The sequence below is a fragment of the Ziziphus jujuba genome, chromosome 3, assembly GCF_031755915.1.
Source record: "Ziziphus jujuba cultivar Dongzao chromosome 3, ASM3175591v1".
In the NCBI taxonomy this organism is placed as follows: domain Eukaryota; kingdom Viridiplantae; phylum Streptophyta; class Magnoliopsida; order Rosales; family Rhamnaceae; genus Ziziphus; species Ziziphus jujuba.
In genome coordinates, this window is record NC_083381.1 from 6003802 (window position 1) to 6022713 (window position 18912).

At 25.6% G+C, this 18912-nt stretch overlaps 2 protein-coding genes across 2 annotated transcripts; both read right to left on the bottom strand.

The window, feature by feature from the left end:
- Window positions 1-1580: 1580 nt before the first annotated feature.
- Window positions 1581-3481, bottom strand: LOC107422020 (uncharacterized). The gene is made up of 2 exons (XM_048478066.2): window positions 2951-3481; window positions 1581-1833 (listed from the first exon to the last, which is right to left on the bottom strand). The coding sequence occupies exons 1-2, from the start codon at window positions 3404-3406 to the stop codon at window positions 1732-1734; spliced, it is 558 nt and encodes a 185-aa protein (XP_048334023.2). The 5' UTR covers window positions 3407-3481; the 3' UTR covers window positions 1581-1731.
- Window positions 3482-16380: 12899 nt separating this feature from the next.
- On the bottom strand, window positions 16381-16854 carry LOC125423158 (caltractin). The gene has a single exon (XM_048476767.2). The coding sequence runs from the start codon at window positions 16852-16854 to the stop codon at window positions 16381-16383; it is 474 nt and encodes a 157-aa protein (XP_048332724.2).
- Window positions 16855-18912: the final 2058 nt, after the last annotated feature.

Consider the following 18912-nt stretch of genomic DNA (forward strand, 5'->3'; position numbering starts at 1 on the left):
ATGAAAATTTTAATTAGTTTTTATAAAAGAATTCACTTTTTCTTACTCAATTTTTAGTGTTAAAATTTAACAATAAAAAAATATTGTCAATTAATATTATCATTTATAATTTATTAATTCTGTCCCTATGTAGTTAAGTATAAAGTAAGATAGTCCATTATATCATTATTGTATATATATGACTAAAATTTTTAGTGAAATAAAACTTCTCCAACCACTACTTAGACAACTATAATCTATCTAATGTCATTTTATCTACAACTGAAACACATTTGTGATCATTGATCATTGAAAAGATAGACAAAAATGACTGGCAAATTATCCTTTTTAACTTTGAAATTTTATGTTTTATTTTTTTTTCTTTTTATAATATTCATTTTATTTGGTTTTCGCACCAGTTTCTTTCAAACTTAAAAAAAAAAATAATAAATAAAATAAAATAAAAATTCTATTGTATGTATATTACCAAATTTTTATATAGTGAAGTTGTTTAATATGTATAATCTAGATGTTTTAAAGCTACTGAGTTTATGTAATTTGAAGTAGCTAATGGAATCTAATTTATATAAACTAAATAAAATTTAATAATAATTAAAATCATTTAATATACATAATTTGAACATTTTGAAATCATCTGGGTTATATAGTTATGTACATCAGAGAATATCATGGCACTCAATTCATATAAATCAAACATAAATTTAATGATAAATGAGCATACATAACACAAATGTTGAATTTGGTTTATATAAATTTAACAGAAATTGATTTATAGGTAAGTTATTAGTATACATAGTTTAGACATTTTGAGGCTGTTTGAGTTTTCTATACTGGAGAATACAAAGTGATTCGATTTCCATAACCGAACAAAAATTCAATGATTCATTCTTATTTAGGGCTTTTAATGATTAATGTGTATGCCTAGAGTCATGGGGGAATTAGGCATTAGAGTTGAAGATGGACATGAGTGTTGAAAATAGCCAATTGATTTCAATGTGAATTAGGACTATCAAAGATAAAAAAATCGATTCGGCTGAAATTAGGGGTAAAATTAATATAGGATATATAATTTTATTTTATTTCAAGGATGAATTATATATATTTTAAAGTATGAATACAACCAATTTTTAAACTTTAGTCAACTTATTTTTATCAAAATTACAATTTTAACTTTTTTTTTAATTCATATATTTAAAAAATCCATTTTCTAATACCAATCATAGTTTGTTAATATTTTTGTTGACTGTTATCCATTCATTCTAACAATATGTATGTATAAGAATTATAATTGTTGTTTAAAATTAAATATAAAAAAATAATAAATATTGACCGCGTTTGTGTTTGGTAATTATATTTATATGTGTACTTCTTTGTGTTGTTAGAAGTCAATTATTTGAGTTGAGCTTTATTCAGCCCGAAAAAAGCAAAGGTTAAAAAAAAATTGTCATTTTGTTATAATTGTTATGTAAGTTGTGCTTTATCTCTTGCCTTTTTTTTTTTTTTTTGTGTGGAATTAGTCTTCTGATAACCTAAAATAATAATAATAATAAGTAGTCCTTAGTTTACTTTTATTAATAGAATTATAGAAATGAATCAAACGAGCATGATATTAAAGTAGAAAAACAATACATAAAAGTATTTTTCCCATATCATGACGTACAATCGAAATTGAATATAGCTAGATGTATTTTTCCCATATACATATTTTTCATAAAAATTTATATAAAAGTACTACATTATGCTGCATGCAGTACTAGCGGTAATCTCGACTATGAATTTTGCAATATCTAGTCCCACCACAGCGGCTTCACTTGCTCCCTCCCTTTTGTTGTTCTGAAAACAACATGTAGCCAGAGAGTCATTAAAAAGGTCATGTATCAAGAATCAATCATGCAGCCCCTTTTTTTTTTTTTTTTTTTTTCGGTGAAATAATCATGCAACCTTGACTTAATATTAACATTCACAATTTTATTTAAGTTATTGCATTAATATTGATTCTCTTTGACTTATTAACTTAATTGAACTAAAACGGGTTATGTCATAGATACTTAGATACATATATGTATATAAGTTTAGGATTCCCGTAATTTGAATAATACTTTTGGAATATATCCACTAAAGCAATCAGTGGTTTAGGCCAGAATAAATATATGGGAAAAGAATTATGTACCTAATTTTAAAAATTAAACTAATTACATAAATGTTTTGGTTATTAATCCAAATTAATATTTTGGAACAGTCATGCTAATGGCTTGTTAAATATATTAAAAACCTTAATATTGTAACAGCTATATTAATTGGCTTGTTTAATAGGTTTTTAATTCAGGTGTTGCAAAATTTAAATAAATTTGATTTTATAACAATCAATTTAATTGCTAATTTAATGGCAAGTTTAATTCCCTTACTATTAGGATCCTTAGTGTGGTAGGAGGACAACAATTTCAATTTCGCTAATAGAAGTTCAAAGGTACAATATTTGAAATTTTTACAGTCCGTTATATCACAAGAGACAAATGCATTTGAATTTAGCACCAATGAATAACAAATTTGTCTAAAAGTATCCTAAATTTAAATCTATTATCCTAACAGGTTTTATATTAAGATTTTTTATTATTATGTTGATATTGTGATTATTTTTTATTTTGGCCGGGATATGTGTAATTTAGTTTTTATATGTTAAATTAAAGCTTATTGTTATTTTTATTAAGCTTAACATTTTGTAATATTTTCATGCTCTAATCCTTACTATTATTATTAATTTTTTTTTTTTTGTATATTATATTTTTACATAATATTTATCTAACAGAAAAATCACTACTATTTTAAAAATTTACAATGGCAAAATTAAGAGCGTGTTAGTCAAGATCAAGTTACCAAACAAGCACTTAAATAAACAATTAATTAAACAATCGAAATTAATCAGATATTAATTATGTCAAAATTCTCTTACGCTGTATGCTGTAGCCATGAAATGCAGCAAGGCAAAATTATCCAGAAAGGTAGCATGGTTATGGAGAAAATTCTTGCCGCTGAAGCAGGAAGGGCAGAGATCGAAATTCTTTTCGCGTTGGAAACAGTGAACACAAGTGAAGTAGACTCCTTTGAGAAAAGCTCCACATCCATGGCCGTCGCAGAAGAGCAGCCTCTCACTTCTAATCAGATAGTATAAGCTTAGAAACTCTTCGAAATCCAGATTTCCATCTCCGTCCCTGTCAAGCTCCGTGAAGAATTTCGGGTTGTTGGACAATTTATAGCCCTTCTTCCCCAATATCTCAAGGTACTCACTCAGGCTTACACTCCCATCTCCATTCAAATCCATTGATTGGAACATATTATTGGCACCATCCTTTTGGTCTTCTGTTAGATTGTTGTAATAAGCTTTTGCAGTTTCATGAATTTCTTCCATAGAGATCTCTCTTATCTCTTTCTCTTCCTCACTTTAATTTCCTTTATATAGTCTTTGGACAAGACTTTAAGCACAATTTAGATAAATTATATGATGATATATTATTATATAGTGATTAGAAATTAACGCGGTATAATTGATCAAGTAAAACACTCAATTTTGACTTTGTCATGAGCACCAGCTCGCATTGAATTGACCAAAAATTAATTTGCTTCCTATATGTGTATTGAGATTAAACTAATAATACAATAGTATCTGAGTCATGGCTATTAATTATATAATATAATTGTATTTTTTGGACCGATTAATTGACCATTCCATTGTTATTTCCCATTTTATCATTCTCTGCAACTGATGATTAAAAAAGCTAAACTAGTTCCAAAAACTTAAATATACATATATATATATATATACTAATTCAAAAAAATAATAATAATAACATAATAAATAACAAGCTAAACTAACTGTGTTGGATAATTTCTTTCTTTTTTTCCTTTTTCTTTTCCTTTTTTTTTTTTTTTGGGTGACAAAACTAACTGTGTGGATAATTTCCTTCTTTACTTTTCTTTTTTTTTCTTTTTTCTTTTTTTCTGCCCCTTTTGGACCAAAAAAGGGTAAAGAAAAGAAAACTCAAATTACTAGTTGATTTTTATTTTGACAATTCCTTTTCTCACTTTTTGTTATTTGGGAATAGATAAGACAGAACTTTTTATTCCTAAAACAGAGGATTGTTGATAAAACGAAATTGAAGTCAAAACCTGGTATTGGATGTTGAACCATTATAAACTTCATTATTTTAAATATATTGGATGTTGAACTTCACTAATTTTTTTTTTTCCTTTTTTTGCATTATAAACTTCATTAATTTAAATTCCGTTCAACAAAAATTTAAAATAATTAATTAAAATTCAGTTCAGCATTTCAAATGGATCTTAACAATCTAAAGGACAATTGCACATATATTGTTGTTTTTAGTTTTGTATCAAAAATATATTATTTAGACCTTATTTATTACGAATATCCTTCCGAATATTATATACTGAAGAAAGCTGGAAGGGAAATCCAATTTTGACCTTTTACCAAAAAGCATCCAATTTTGACCAATTTGTTAGGAATTGTGTTCGATTGATTGCTTGTCAAATTAAAAGTATAAGCAGGGGCGGACACATGATTGGCCTGACACGTACCCCCTAGATATTTTCAATTTTTTAAAATTTCAGTATTTATTTTGTCTAATTATACCGTTTCTTTCTCACGTAGATGAAACGTGTCTCCCTCCTTTCCTTCTACCTCTATGCAGTCGTTTTCTTTTTTTTTTTTTTTTTTTTTGTTTTAATTCCTTTTTTTTTTCTCACATCCATATATAGTTTTATTTATCTCCCTTATATATAATCATAAAGTTATTTAATGTAGTCACGATATTTATACATAGTATTTAACAATAGAATAATTATTTAATTAACATTTTTAATATTATTACTAAAAATATTTTATACAAGTATGACCGTCGCATACAATTAATTAATAACAAAAAAACAATTTATAATATTTATTATTTAAATTTTGTTTTAATTTTAAGCTATTACTTTTCTTAATTACACATTTTTTTGTATTTTTCTATTACATTAGTTTTTTAAACCCTAATATAATAATTTTTTTTTCTTTTGAATTTATTTTGCGTCCATTAATGTGTATATTTTCTTTTATTTTCTTTATATAATGAATGTACACAATAAATTTCTTGTGTATTGCCGAACCACCGCAAATCATATTTTTCTACATAGAGAAAAATTAAAAAAAGATTTAATCCTTAGTTTATTAGACATTCTAATCAATTGGACAAAAAAGAACATAGCAAAAATATTGCATTTATATATATATATATATATAGATATATGATCAATTACAATAATTTTCTTCTATCTCAGTAAATCAAATTCATGATCTATGGATATAAGTGTAAATGCCATACCAATTAAGCTAATTTTACTTAACATTTTTGTATGTGTTTGTATTTGTATTTGTAAACACCATAAATATTTTTTAAAAAAAAAAAAAAAGGGAAACAAAAAAAGAGGCAATTGTTATTATAAAATGACAGCTTGAAATTTTCTTTGAATCCACTACTAGTGGAAACTCTAATTAAACACATTTCTTGGATCCGTCACCGAGTGCTAAGGCTTGCAATTTTTACAAAATGAGTCGCTGGAGTAAAAGGATCACAATATAAATTATCCAAATCTTAATATTAGTTTAATTGGATTTCTTTTCATAACTAGTCAAAACATTTTAAAAAAATTTTAAGTACTATATACAAAGGAAATAGAAAAAAGAAAAATAATAATAATACTTCAACAAAATTTTAATTTTTGAAAATCATAAAAGAATTGAGAATTGGTATAGAAAATAAATAAATCAGTCATCTATTGTTTTATTATTTTCTTTTCTTTTCGTTTTTGATAAACTTGTAAAATGTGATTATGTTAATTTTCAATTGACATGAATAGTTTTTTTTTTTTTTTTTTAAATAACAACATGGATCAAAACATATTATTTTGGGAATGGCCAAAAATGATTAACACATATTCAAAACAAAATTACTTATATGTCTAAAACCGTACAAATATTATTTTTTTTCCACTTTCCTTATTTACAAACATAAATATTTCTTCTATTTTTAATAACTCATTCAAAGTTTTTGAAAAAAATTATTCTTTAAAGATTTTATTTTTAAAATAGGTTAAAAAGTATAATATTTGCATTAATTCAATGAATAATACCTTCCATAAATACTGTTTTAAAAATATATATTCGCACAGTTATAAATAAATTGTGTATTGTTATATTTTGTTCTAGTTCTTTAATTCATGGTGTGAAACAAATTTAATTTTCTATTATTATATGAAAAGAAACATTTCTTTAATATTCATGTAAATGTTACGAATTTAATTTTATTCTTTTTGAAACTTATTTTTTAAAAATTTTCGATTGTACAATATTTAAGATTTTTCAAATATTATTTTGGAAAGAAATAAAAATCTATATAATAATAAATAAAAGGGTAAAATGTATTTTGCCACCTGAATTTTAATGTGTTTAACACTTGACTTTCTAAACTTTAAAAATTAACGCATTGCCGCCTATTCTATTGTTTTTGTATCACTTTGATGTAATATGTAAAAAAAGGTATTAAAAAGCCTAACGCACACATGTGAAGCTCACATGAACTTTTTTTCACGACCTTTTTAAGGGCATTTGAGTGAATTGAAATTTTTCAAAACTTCATTATACAATTTGGACTAGGAGATTCAAGAGTATCTACAATGGCATTGCATTTTCTTATTGCAATGTCAAAAAAATAGGATAGTTGTGTTCTTTGTATGCTCTATTGGGATATCGCATTTTAAAATGTAATTGGTATTTTTTTTATAGTGAACCTCACCATAATAAATTTATGAGGTACACATCATTAAATAATATAATTTTTAATTTTTAATTGGTAAACTTAGAAAAGTAAGATTTAGTCCAAAATTTTTTTGATAGATAAAATAAAATAATGTGATTAAATAAAATATATATTTGTCAATATTATTTTTTACTATATGGCATTAAATAATTATGCCAAAATTTGATATTGACATTGTTATGGATCATTATATATGATACACCTAGTGGCAAAGGCATGTTTAAAAATGTGGGAGCCATGCTCCTCTAAGCATTTTTATTTTTTTTAGATATGCATAGTCTTTTTTAATAAATTATGAAGATAAATCTATAATTAAATAATTGCGCACCCCACTCCCCAAAAAACTAAAATGTTGTTTTTTTCTATCTACATTATTAATTTTTTAAGTATTTCTAAATTATAAACTTAATTAATTTGATTAGTAAATTAATATAATTATGCATTAGGTGAGCATTTCTTATCTAAGAAAAAAGTGAGAATTCTTGTTTTTAAATTCAATACTCAGTATTTGTTTTATTTAGTATTTACTATAACTTTCGGCATTTATTTATTGAAGTTTTGAAGTTTCTAATTAGTTATTAATTATTGTATTTTCTTATTAGTGGAGTTTTTATTTTAATTAAAACTATGTTTTTTTTTTCTTATTGTATTGTTTGTATTTTTAATATTTTTAATATTTGTTGGTATCTTCTGTTTAATTAAAATAAATAGATTCTCTAAGATGACATTAAAAATTCTCTAATGTTATTGTTATTTCTTTTTTAATAATCCATCCAAAACTAAAATCAATATTATAAGAAAATACCATTTTTTAAAAAAATAAAATGATACAAAATTCTTTCATATCGTGTATTTAAATATTTTTATTTTTTATTTTTTTGGGTTATAATATGGCCCCACTGCCTAATCGAAATTCCTTGCTCCACCCTGAATGTAGCACTATTAAAATTTGAAAATGTCAATAGCAAAATACAATTTGTTATTGAAGAAAATTGACTTCTTTGAAGAACTCCTATACTATGAATTGCTCTCCTTCGCACCTACATAGTCCAATTGAGCATCCACTGGCATCTCATCAAGGAAGTCCAAAAAGTGATATAGAAAAGCTATTTGTCGGTGTGAGAGCAAGGCTCATAGCTAGGTCAACATGCGGAAGTCATTTCGATTAAGGTCAGAAGAGAGGCTAATCTAAGAGTGGCAATTTGTTCCATACAATCCAAAAATCGCAGTGTACCATCCTTAAAAGGGTGGTTTGTCCCTTGTAAGTTGGGATGACGAAGCAGGTTGGGGCCAAAATTTTATACCCTGGATCAAGGTTAGGACGGGGCCAGAAAATAAAAACTCCACCCCAAACCCAACACAATCTATATACTTGTTTATTTAATTTTTTTATATTTTTAATTTATCAAATTATTAAATAAACGAATATAAATATATAACTTTATCATATTTGTACCTTTACATACGTTATATTTATGTATTTAAAGTTTTGGACTATTGCATTGTATTTTTAAATATGTTGTAATTATATATTTTGACCATGATATATTTTACTGTACTTTTATTACATTTAGACACTTTATTTACAAATGAAAGTATTTGTATATAAATTTTTCAAAAAAGAAACACAAAAATTATATCATAAATGGGTCATGTTAGGGAAATTCTTACCAATTATCCAAAAAAGAAAAAAAGGTGGTGGTGTGGGGAATGGATTTGCCCTGCCCCACCTCCAAAGAAGCAGAAAAAACCATGAGGACGAGATGAGGAGAAAATCACAGAGATGAGGATGGGATTTAAAAAACCAATGCCGACTCGTTCCGTTTACATTGCTATTTGTTTTTTGGATAGGTCCTTTATCTATTGCTTGAAATAAATTTCTTTTTTAGTTACATGGATAAATATTTCTTAAAATTTTTAAATATTTATACAGATTATTTTAATTTTTTATCATTTCAAAAATAAATTTTAAAATTGTTCCATTTACATCACTAAACTATACAAGATCTCACTATGGTCATTAAATGTGACATGCATGTGGCATTTTCATTGGCCAAATGGGCAGAAAATCATCAAAGCACTAAAGCTGAACTTTTTACACATTTAAGGACCAAAATGAGGCAAAATAAATAAAAAAAAAACAAAAAAAATGATGTTAAAAAAAAAAAGAAAAAAAAAAAGTTTATGGAGCAAAGTGTGAACTCTGACGTTCAAGGACTCATAATGATAACCACTCAAAAATTTGCAGGAAACTGGACCAGGACAACAGCTATTTAGACAACCATAATCCATCTAATGCCATTTCTATAGGCAACAAGTATAAATTTTGGCTGCCGAAAGACAGCACAGCCGAAATTAAATACAAAATCTATAACAAGAAAATAAGCCGAATCATGAGTTATAATTAAAAAATTTAAGCACAACTTTAATTAATTATATAATGTATATATAATTATATATGGGATTGTGATCGGAAATTAAAGCGGAATAATTAAATATCATATATAATTGACTGTCATAAGCACCAGCTCGCATTGAATTGATCGAGCATTAATTACTTCATATATGTATTGAGATTTTATAATACAAATAGAAGATGGGTCATGGCATAGGTAATGATATTTTATCAACCAATTAATTGTTCGTATCATTGTCAATAGGTCAAAAAAGAAATATATATATATATATATATAGAGAAAATGGACAGTATAACGATTTTTGAAAAAATCATCATCAATATTTGTTTCTGTATGATAATATTGATGATAATTTTTTAAAAATCATCATAATATTGAAATTTGTATGATAAAACATACAAATGTATACACCATAAATGGACCCTATATATATATATATATATATTTATATATTCATATCATTGCCGCTTCCCATTTTATCACTTTATACGAAAATACATTGTTGCAATTTTCTTGAAAGCGTATATGTACTATTTCAAAACAAATTAATTAAACTAGTTAGTGGACCAAAAAAGCTAAACCAATTCCAAAAACTTATAAATATATATATATATATATTGATATTTTTATCCAGGATTTTTGAATTTTACTAACATCTAGATTTATAATATTGACTATTAGATCTTACTAGCGGTTAAGATCTAATTGGGCTTTAAGATATCATGTGATTTATTTATTTATTTATTATTTTATTTTTTTTGCTTCATTTCACTCCACTTTAATCCTTTCCATCTTTTTGTTTTGCCTCTTCTAGAGCCCACATTAAAATATCAGGTACCTTCTTCCTTTCATTTTCCTCTTCCATTATTCTACAACTATACATAGAAACTCTATTTTGATCAAACTCAAATACATAAAACACAAAAAACAAAAAAAAACAAAAAAATCATAATTTACTTGCAAAGTTTTCCACATTTTCAGAGATTGCTAGTGCTTGGTAATCAATTTGTATTAAAGTTAAATAGAGACAAATTATATTATGAAGGAATACTCTTAACAAACTATTGAAAAAAAAAAGATCAAAATCAAATAAAATACATATCTCAAACAATAACGGGAAGATAGAGAAATTTATGTTTGGGTAAAATAGGAAAGACAGAGAATTCGGTTTTAGATTTCATCTACAATCTAAATCTATGGAGCTCTTGATCTTTTCTGTAATCCAAATTTATAGAGTTTTAATTGAAGGAAGAAGCCACCTGATATTTTCACACGGAGCACGAGAAGAGGAAAACGAAGAAAAAAAAAAAAACTTCTATGATATTTTAAATCCCAATCAGATTTTGATCGTTGGTAAGATCTAACGATTAATATTATTATCTTGGATATTAGTAAAATCCAAAAATACTATATTAGAGCCTCTCTAATAGATACTAATTCGAAAAAGAAATAAATAACATGCTATACTAATTCTATGGATAATTTATTTCTTTCTTAAAAAAAAAAAAGGGTAATGAAAAGAAAACTCATTAGAGAGAAAGGATTATTGATAAAACATAATTGAAGTCAAAACCTGGTATTGGATGTTGAACTCCCTTATTTTTTTTATCTCTTTTTTTTTTCATTATAAACTTAATTATTTAAATTTATTCCAATAAAAAATTAAAATGATTCAGTAAAATTCAGTTCAGCATTGCAAATGGATCTTAACAATCTAAAGGACAATGACACATGCATATAGTATTGTTTTTAGTTTTGTATCAAAAATATATTAGTTAGATCTTATTTATTATGAATATCCTTACAGATATTATATACTGAAGAAAGGCTATGGAATCCAATTTTAACCAAATTGTTAGAAATTGTGTTCGATTGATTGTTTGTCAAATTAAAAGTGTAAGCAGGGGCGGACACATGTTTGGCCCAAGGCCACGTGCCCCCTTAGATATTTCCATTTTTTAAAAATTCAGTATTCATTTTATCTAATTATACCGTTTTATTATCACATATATGAAAAGTGCCCCCTCCTTTCCTTCTATCTCTATGCAGTTTTTTTTTTTTTTTTTTTTTTTGCTTTATTTTTTTTTTCACATCTATATATATATATATATATTTATTTATTTATTTAGTTATATCTCTTATATACAGTCAAATAGTTATTTAATGTAGTTATGATATTTATCTATAATATTTAACACTATTATACTTATTTAATTAATATTTTAAATGTTATTACCGAAAAATATTTTGTACAAGTGTAACCGTTGCATACAATTAATTAATTAATTAATAAAATAATATTTTTGTGGAGCCTCGGGTTCCTTTTGATCTATTGTTATATATTTCATATTTATGGATGTATTCGGAACTATCTACGGACTGCTATTCTTTGGTTTGTATGAACCCCGTTTGTCTTTCAATCCCCTGCCTTATGTTGATGTAGTGCGTTTTATAAGTTCCTTTGTTGGTATTCGGTTTTGTGTTCAGGAACCAGTGCATCGAGTCCTATCATCTGTTATTTATAAATTTGATTTTTTTTTTCAAATTTTTTTAAAAAAATTTCCAATAGTACAATATTTTTAAATTTATATAAAAAAAGTAGTTATTTTGGAAAAAATAATCTATATAATAAATAAAATGTGATACAAGTATTTGTTTTCCTATTTCTTTTATTTATTGTTCCAAATATTTTTTTTATTTGGATTTATAAATATTTCTTTAAATTTTTAAATATTTATATAGATTTTCCAAGCTTTTATTATTTTTTTTTTTAAAAAAAAAAATTTGTTTCCTTTACATCCCTAAACTATACAAAATGTTTCATTTTGGTCTGTAAACTGTTCAAAATCTCACTTTGGTCCATGTAAATTAAGCATAACACCCTGGCAGATTGTTGTTAGGAAAATGGACGGAAAATCGTATAAGAACTAATGCAAAACCTTTTCATGCATTTGAGAACCAAAATGAAGCAAAAATAAATAAATAAGTAAAAGTTTATAGAGCAAAGTGATCTAAATCCTTTATAATTCAGGGACTAAGAGTGATAGTTACCCAAAATTTTGAAGTAAAAAAGACTATTATAACCACCCTTTAGACAAGTAAAATCCATTTAATGTCATTTTATCTACAACTAGAATACATTTGTGATCACTAATCATTGAAAAGATAGACAAGAATGATTGGCAAATTATCCATTTCAACTTTGAATTTTTTTTATGATTTATTTTTTTTCTTTTTATGTTTTTCTTTTTATAATATTCATTTTGTCGTTTGCACCAAGTTTCTTTCAAATTAAAAAAAATAAAAAAAAATAAAAAAAACTATTATTTATGTATTACCATATTTATATAAAGTGAAGTTTTTCACTATATATAATCCAGACGTTTATAAGCCATCAAGGTTTTGTAATTTGAAATAGCTAATGGAATCCAATATACATATATAGTCGAATAAAAATTTAATAATAAATAAAATTATTTTATATTCATAACTTGAAAGTTTTGAACTTGTCTAGGTTATATATTCCAAAAGAATATTACGTGATTTAATTTATATAAATCAAACAAAAATTTAATGATAAGTGAAGTCGTTCGATATGTATAACGTAAATGTTTTGAATTTGTTCAGGTTATCTATTTAGAAGAAGACAATTGGATCCGATTTATATAAATCTAACAGAAATTGATTTATAGGCTATGTTATTCAATATACATAGTTTAGACATTTGAAACCATTTAGATTTTATATAAACCGAACATAAATTCAATGATTCATTCTTATTCAAGTATCATTAAAGATTAATATGTATGCGAAGAGTCATGTAGGAATTATGTGTAAGAGTCTTAAGATGACCAAGGCTATTGAATAGAGCCGACTGATTTTGATGGGAGCCAACTAATTTCAACGGGAATTAGGACTGTTGAAGATAGTCAACCGATTTCAATTGGAATTAGGGTAAAATTAATATAATATGAATAATTTTATTTTATTTTACTGTAAGGAAAAATAGATATATTTATTTGTAAAAGAAGTAAAAATTTAATTAGATCTGAGAATTTGCAAAATGTGGTATGGCTATTAGTTTTTATAGAACCACCCTTAAAACTTTATTCAACTTATATATTTTTCTCAAAATGACAATTTTTACCTTTTTTTATCCATATGTTTAAAAAAATCCATTTTCTGATACCAATCGTAATTTTTTAATATTTTCATCAACTATTATCCATTCATTTTAACAATGTTTTTGTATGAGAATTATATTTGTTGTTTGATATCAAATATTGAAAAAAATAAATATTTACCGTGTCTGCGTATGGTAATTGTATGTGTATGTCTGTGTGTTGTTGGAAGTCAAGTATTTGAGTTAAGCCTTATTATGCTCAAAAGATAAAAGAAAAAAAAAGAAAAGGTTAAAATTGCCATTTTGTTATAATTGTTATTTAAGTTGAGCTTTTTTTTTTTTTTTTTTTTGGCTCAACATTTTTTTTTTTTTTGAAGTAGTCTTTTGATATCCCAAAAATAATAACAATAACAATAATTCGTCTTTAGTTTACTTTATTCATAGAATTATAAAAATGACTCAAATGAGAATAACATTAAGGTAGAAAAAATATATATAAAAAAGTCTTTTTCCTATATCATGCAGTATTTTTTTTTTTTTTGGTTGAATATATTGACTTTAGCTAGATACATTTGAATGTATACATATTTTTCATAAAAATTTATATAAAAGATACTACAATATGCTACATTCGTTATTAGTGCTGATGCTGACAATGAATTCTACAATGTCGAATCCCGTCTCAATGGCTTGACTTGCTCCCTCGGTTTTGTTCTGAAAACAACATGTAGCCAGAAAGCCAATAAAAAAAGTCACGTATCAAAAGTCAACCATCAAATTTTTATTTTTTTATTTTGGGTGAAATAATCATGCAACCTTGAATTAATATTAACATTCACCATTTTTATTTAAGTTATTGTATTAATATTGATTCTCATTGATTTACTTAATTAAAAGCATTTTCAATATCTCTGTCTATTGTTAAATTTTTTTACCATATAAAAAATACAATTTTAAAAAAAAAAACTTTTTAAACATAAACATCATGTCAAGATGATATGATATGATAATAGAAAAAAAGTAGCACTGTCAAGGTAGAGAAATTCTTCGGTAGAATGGATGTATAACTGAGATGGTAAGCCCATTCGATTAAAGGTTGCCAATTCAATAAGATTTAACACATCATCTATGCAATATTCTTTTACTAACGAATCAATCTGCTTAACTCTACAGTATTTTAATAGTATTTTAACGTATTCAGTTTCCTTCTAAAAAATTTTCACTCAAAAGAATATTTTTTTATAAGGAATACTTTTATTTTGATCTTAACATTTTGTTGTCCAAAAAACCTAAGCATTTAACAACAAACAAAAAAAAAAAGGTAAAAGAAAAAAATATATCAAATTATATTTTGCATGCATAAAGTATATGCCTTTTTGTATAATACTGGAACTTTTTGTATGATATATATAATACCTACATGTAATACATATATGCATATAGGAGAATTTTACGGTGCAGATGGTCTATATGAGAACCGCACTCAAAGCTGATTTTTTTGGATGAAAGTGTCGATTTTAATATGTACAGTATACAGCAAAGCCAACGCTTTCATCTAAAAAGCGTCGGCTTTAAGTGCGTCTGCATGCGGACCTTCCGCATCGTAGAAAAACTCTATGCATATATATCTATATTTATATATAGGGGGAGACTACGGTGCTAACTGACACCAAAGCTTACGTTTTTGCTTTGATGTTGCATATACAGAGCAAAACAATATTTTTTCTTAAAAGCATTGGCTTTGATACGGGATGGCATGCGGACCGATCGCACCATAGAATTATCCTTTATATATATGTAGTGGCCCAAGTTAATTTTATTTTGCATGAGCAGGTGTTATACCAAATACATATCTATACTAGTTTATGTTTTGCAAAATAAGTTTTCTAATATATGTTTATCTATTATTTATTTTTATTTTTGTTTTTAACATTTTTTTTTTACATCTTTTTGCTTTAATGTAATTGTCTTTAAAAAAAAAATTAAATTAAAACAAAAATATTCCTTAAAAGGAAATTGAATATGCTAAATATACTGGAATAAAACGAATTGGTTTTTTAGTAAAAAAATTACTAATATTAGATTGATTATATGGATGTGGTGATGTATTAAATTTTAATGAGTTGAAAAATTTTTATTGGACATGTCTATAGCTGAAGTGGTAGGTCTGTCCTGTCAAATAATTTACAGTCAAAGTGATTTTATACTTGTGAAGAGTTTGTCAAATATTCTAAAAAAAATTTTAAAAGTCAAATTTTTTGTTTAAAAAAAAGCTATTAAAATATTTAATTAATTAATAGCATATATAGATTTTATGTGCATTATTATTATAGAACAATTTTAAAATTAAATTTATATTTATGCCATCTAAATTTAAAACGATGTCAATTTCCATGTTAAGTAAATAAGAATCCATATAAATATTCTAATTGAACTAACAATATAATTTACATTGCTTATAGATATATCGATATATATATATATATATGATAATTTTATGGTGCAGTCCATCCACATGCGGATTCATACCAAAACCGATATTTTTTCTTAAAAGCATCAGTTTTGCTCTGTATATGTAACAACAAAGTCAACGCTTTTTTTTTTTAAAAAACATTGATTTTGGTGCTGATCCGCATACAGATAATCCGTACCATAGCCTCACCCTATATATATATATACATATAAATTTAAGATTACAATAGAAATTTTACTAGCACTTTTAGAACATATCTACTAAAACAATGAGTTGTTACAATTAATGATTAGGCAGAATAAATTTATGGGAAAAGAATTTTATAGTTAATTTTAAAGATTAAACTAATTGCATAAATGATAAATCACAACTATTTTAAAATTTCACAATGGCAAAATGAAGTTACCAAACCGTGTTAGTAAAGATCAAGTTACCAAACAAGCACTTAAATAAAAAATTAATTAAATAATTGAAAATAATCAGATATTAATTATGTCAAAATGCTCTTACTCTATATCCTGTAGCCATGCAACGCAGCAAGGCAAAATTATCCAGAAAGGTAGCATGATTATGGCGAAATTTCTTGCCGTTGAAGCAGGAAGAGCAGAGATCGAAAGAGTTCATTTCGCGTTGGAAACAGCGAGCACAAGTGAAGTAGAGTCCTTTGAGAAACGCTCCACATCCATGGCCATCGCAGAAGAGCAGTCTCTCACTCTTAATAAGATAGTATAAGCTCAGGAACTCTTCGAAATCAAGATTTCCATCACCATTTCTGTCAAGCTCCATGAAGAAGTTGGGGTTGTTGCAGGATTTATAGCCCTTCTTCCCCAATATCTCAAGGTACTCACTCAGGCTTACACTCCCATCTCCATTCAAATCCATTGATTGGAACATTTTATTGGCACCATCCTTTTGGTCTTCTGTTAGATTGTTGTAATAAGCTTTTGCAGTTTCATGAATTTCTTCCATGGAGATCTCTCTTTTCTCTTCCTCACTTTAATTTCCTGTATTAAATATATGGACAAGCAGTTATCTCATAAATAAGGCCGAATCATGAGTCATAATTAAAAAATTTAAGCAAACATTAATTAATTATATAATGTATATAAAAAATTATATACGCGATTGTGACTGGAAATTAACGTGGAATAATTAACTAAAGTATATCATATATAATTGACTTTGTCAAAGCACCAGCTCGCATTGAATTGATCGAGTATTAATTACTTCTTGTATGTATTGAGATTATATAATGCAAATAGAAGATTGGTCATGGCATAGGTAATGGTATTTTATGAAACAATAAATTGTCCATATCATTGTCCAGGTCGAAAAAGAAATATATATATATATATATATACATTTCCGTATCATTGTCGTTTCCCATTTTGTCATTATATATACGTATCCCTATCATTGTCGTTTCCCATTTTGTCATTCTCTACGAAAGTACATTGTTGTAATCTTTTTGAAAGCGTGTCATTACCAAAAATTTTCTTCAAAGCTTGTATATATATATATATATATACTGTTTCGAAACATTTAATTAAACTAGTTAGTAGACCAAAAAAGCTAAATTAGTTCCAAAATCTTACAAATATATATATATACAGGTTTGATATAGCAATATCCAAATAATAAAAATTTACGGATATCTATATTATAAATAAAACATATATGTATATATATATCCATATCATTTCAGTTTCCCATTTTATCAGTCTAAACGAAAATACATTATTGTAATTTTTCTTCAAAATGTGTTATTACCAAAATTTTTCTTCAAAGCTTATATATATTGTTTCAAAACAAATTAATTAAAACAGTTGGTGGACCAAAAAAACTAAACCAGTTCCAAAAACTTATAAATATATATATATATATATAATTCGAAAAAGAAATAAATAACAAGCTAAACTAACGGTATGGATAATTTCTTTCTTTCTTTTTTTTTTCTTTTTTTGTTTTTCAAAAAAAAGGTAATGAAAAGAAAACTCAAATTACTTGTTGATTTTCCTTTTGTCACCGTTTGACCTTTTGTTCCTTTTCTCACTTTTTTTTTTCCCCCCCCTTTTTTGGAATAAATTACAGAACACATTTTATACTTAAAACTCATAAGAGAGAAAGGATTATTGATAGAAAATAATTGAAGTCAAAAACTGGTATTGGATATTGAACTTCCTTTTTTTTTTTTTTTCCTTCTTTTTTTTTCATTAGAAACTTCATTATTTTAAATTTAGTACAAAAAAAATTAAAATAATTCAGTAAAATTTAGTTCAGCATTGCAAATGGATCTTAACAATCTAAAGTACAATGGCACATATATTATTGTTTTGTATCAAAAATATATTATTTAGATCTTATTTATTATCCTTACAGATATTATACAGTGAAGAAACCTTGAAGGGAATCCAATTTTGACCAATTTGTTAGAAATTGTGTTCGACTGGTTGTTTGTCAAATTAATAGTGTAAGCAGGGGCGGACACATGTTTAGCCCAACGGCACGTGGCCCCTAGATATTTTTGATTTTTTAAAAATTCAGTATTTATTTTATCTAATCATACCGTTTTATTCTCACATTTGTGAAAAGTGCCCCTCCGTTCCTTCTATCTTTATGCAATTTCTTTTTTGTCTTGATTCTTTTTTTTTTTTTTTTTCTCACATCTATATATATTTTATTTATCTCTCTTGTAGTTATGATATTTATCTATAATATTTAACACTATAATACTTATATAATTAATATTTTAAATAATATTACCAAAAAATATTTTTATACAAGTATAGCCGTTGCATACAATTAATTAATAACAAAAAAACAACGCAAAAATATTGCATTTTTATATGTCGAAAGAAAGCATAGCCAAAATAAAATACAAATTTAACAAAAACAGGACATAGACAAAAGTTTGAACCCTCTATTAATCAAGGACAACAACAAAATCTTATTGAAAATTCAAAAGAAAGAGGAACTGATTGGCCAAAGAATTCCAGCAACAAAGAATGCCAATTCTGAAACCTCATA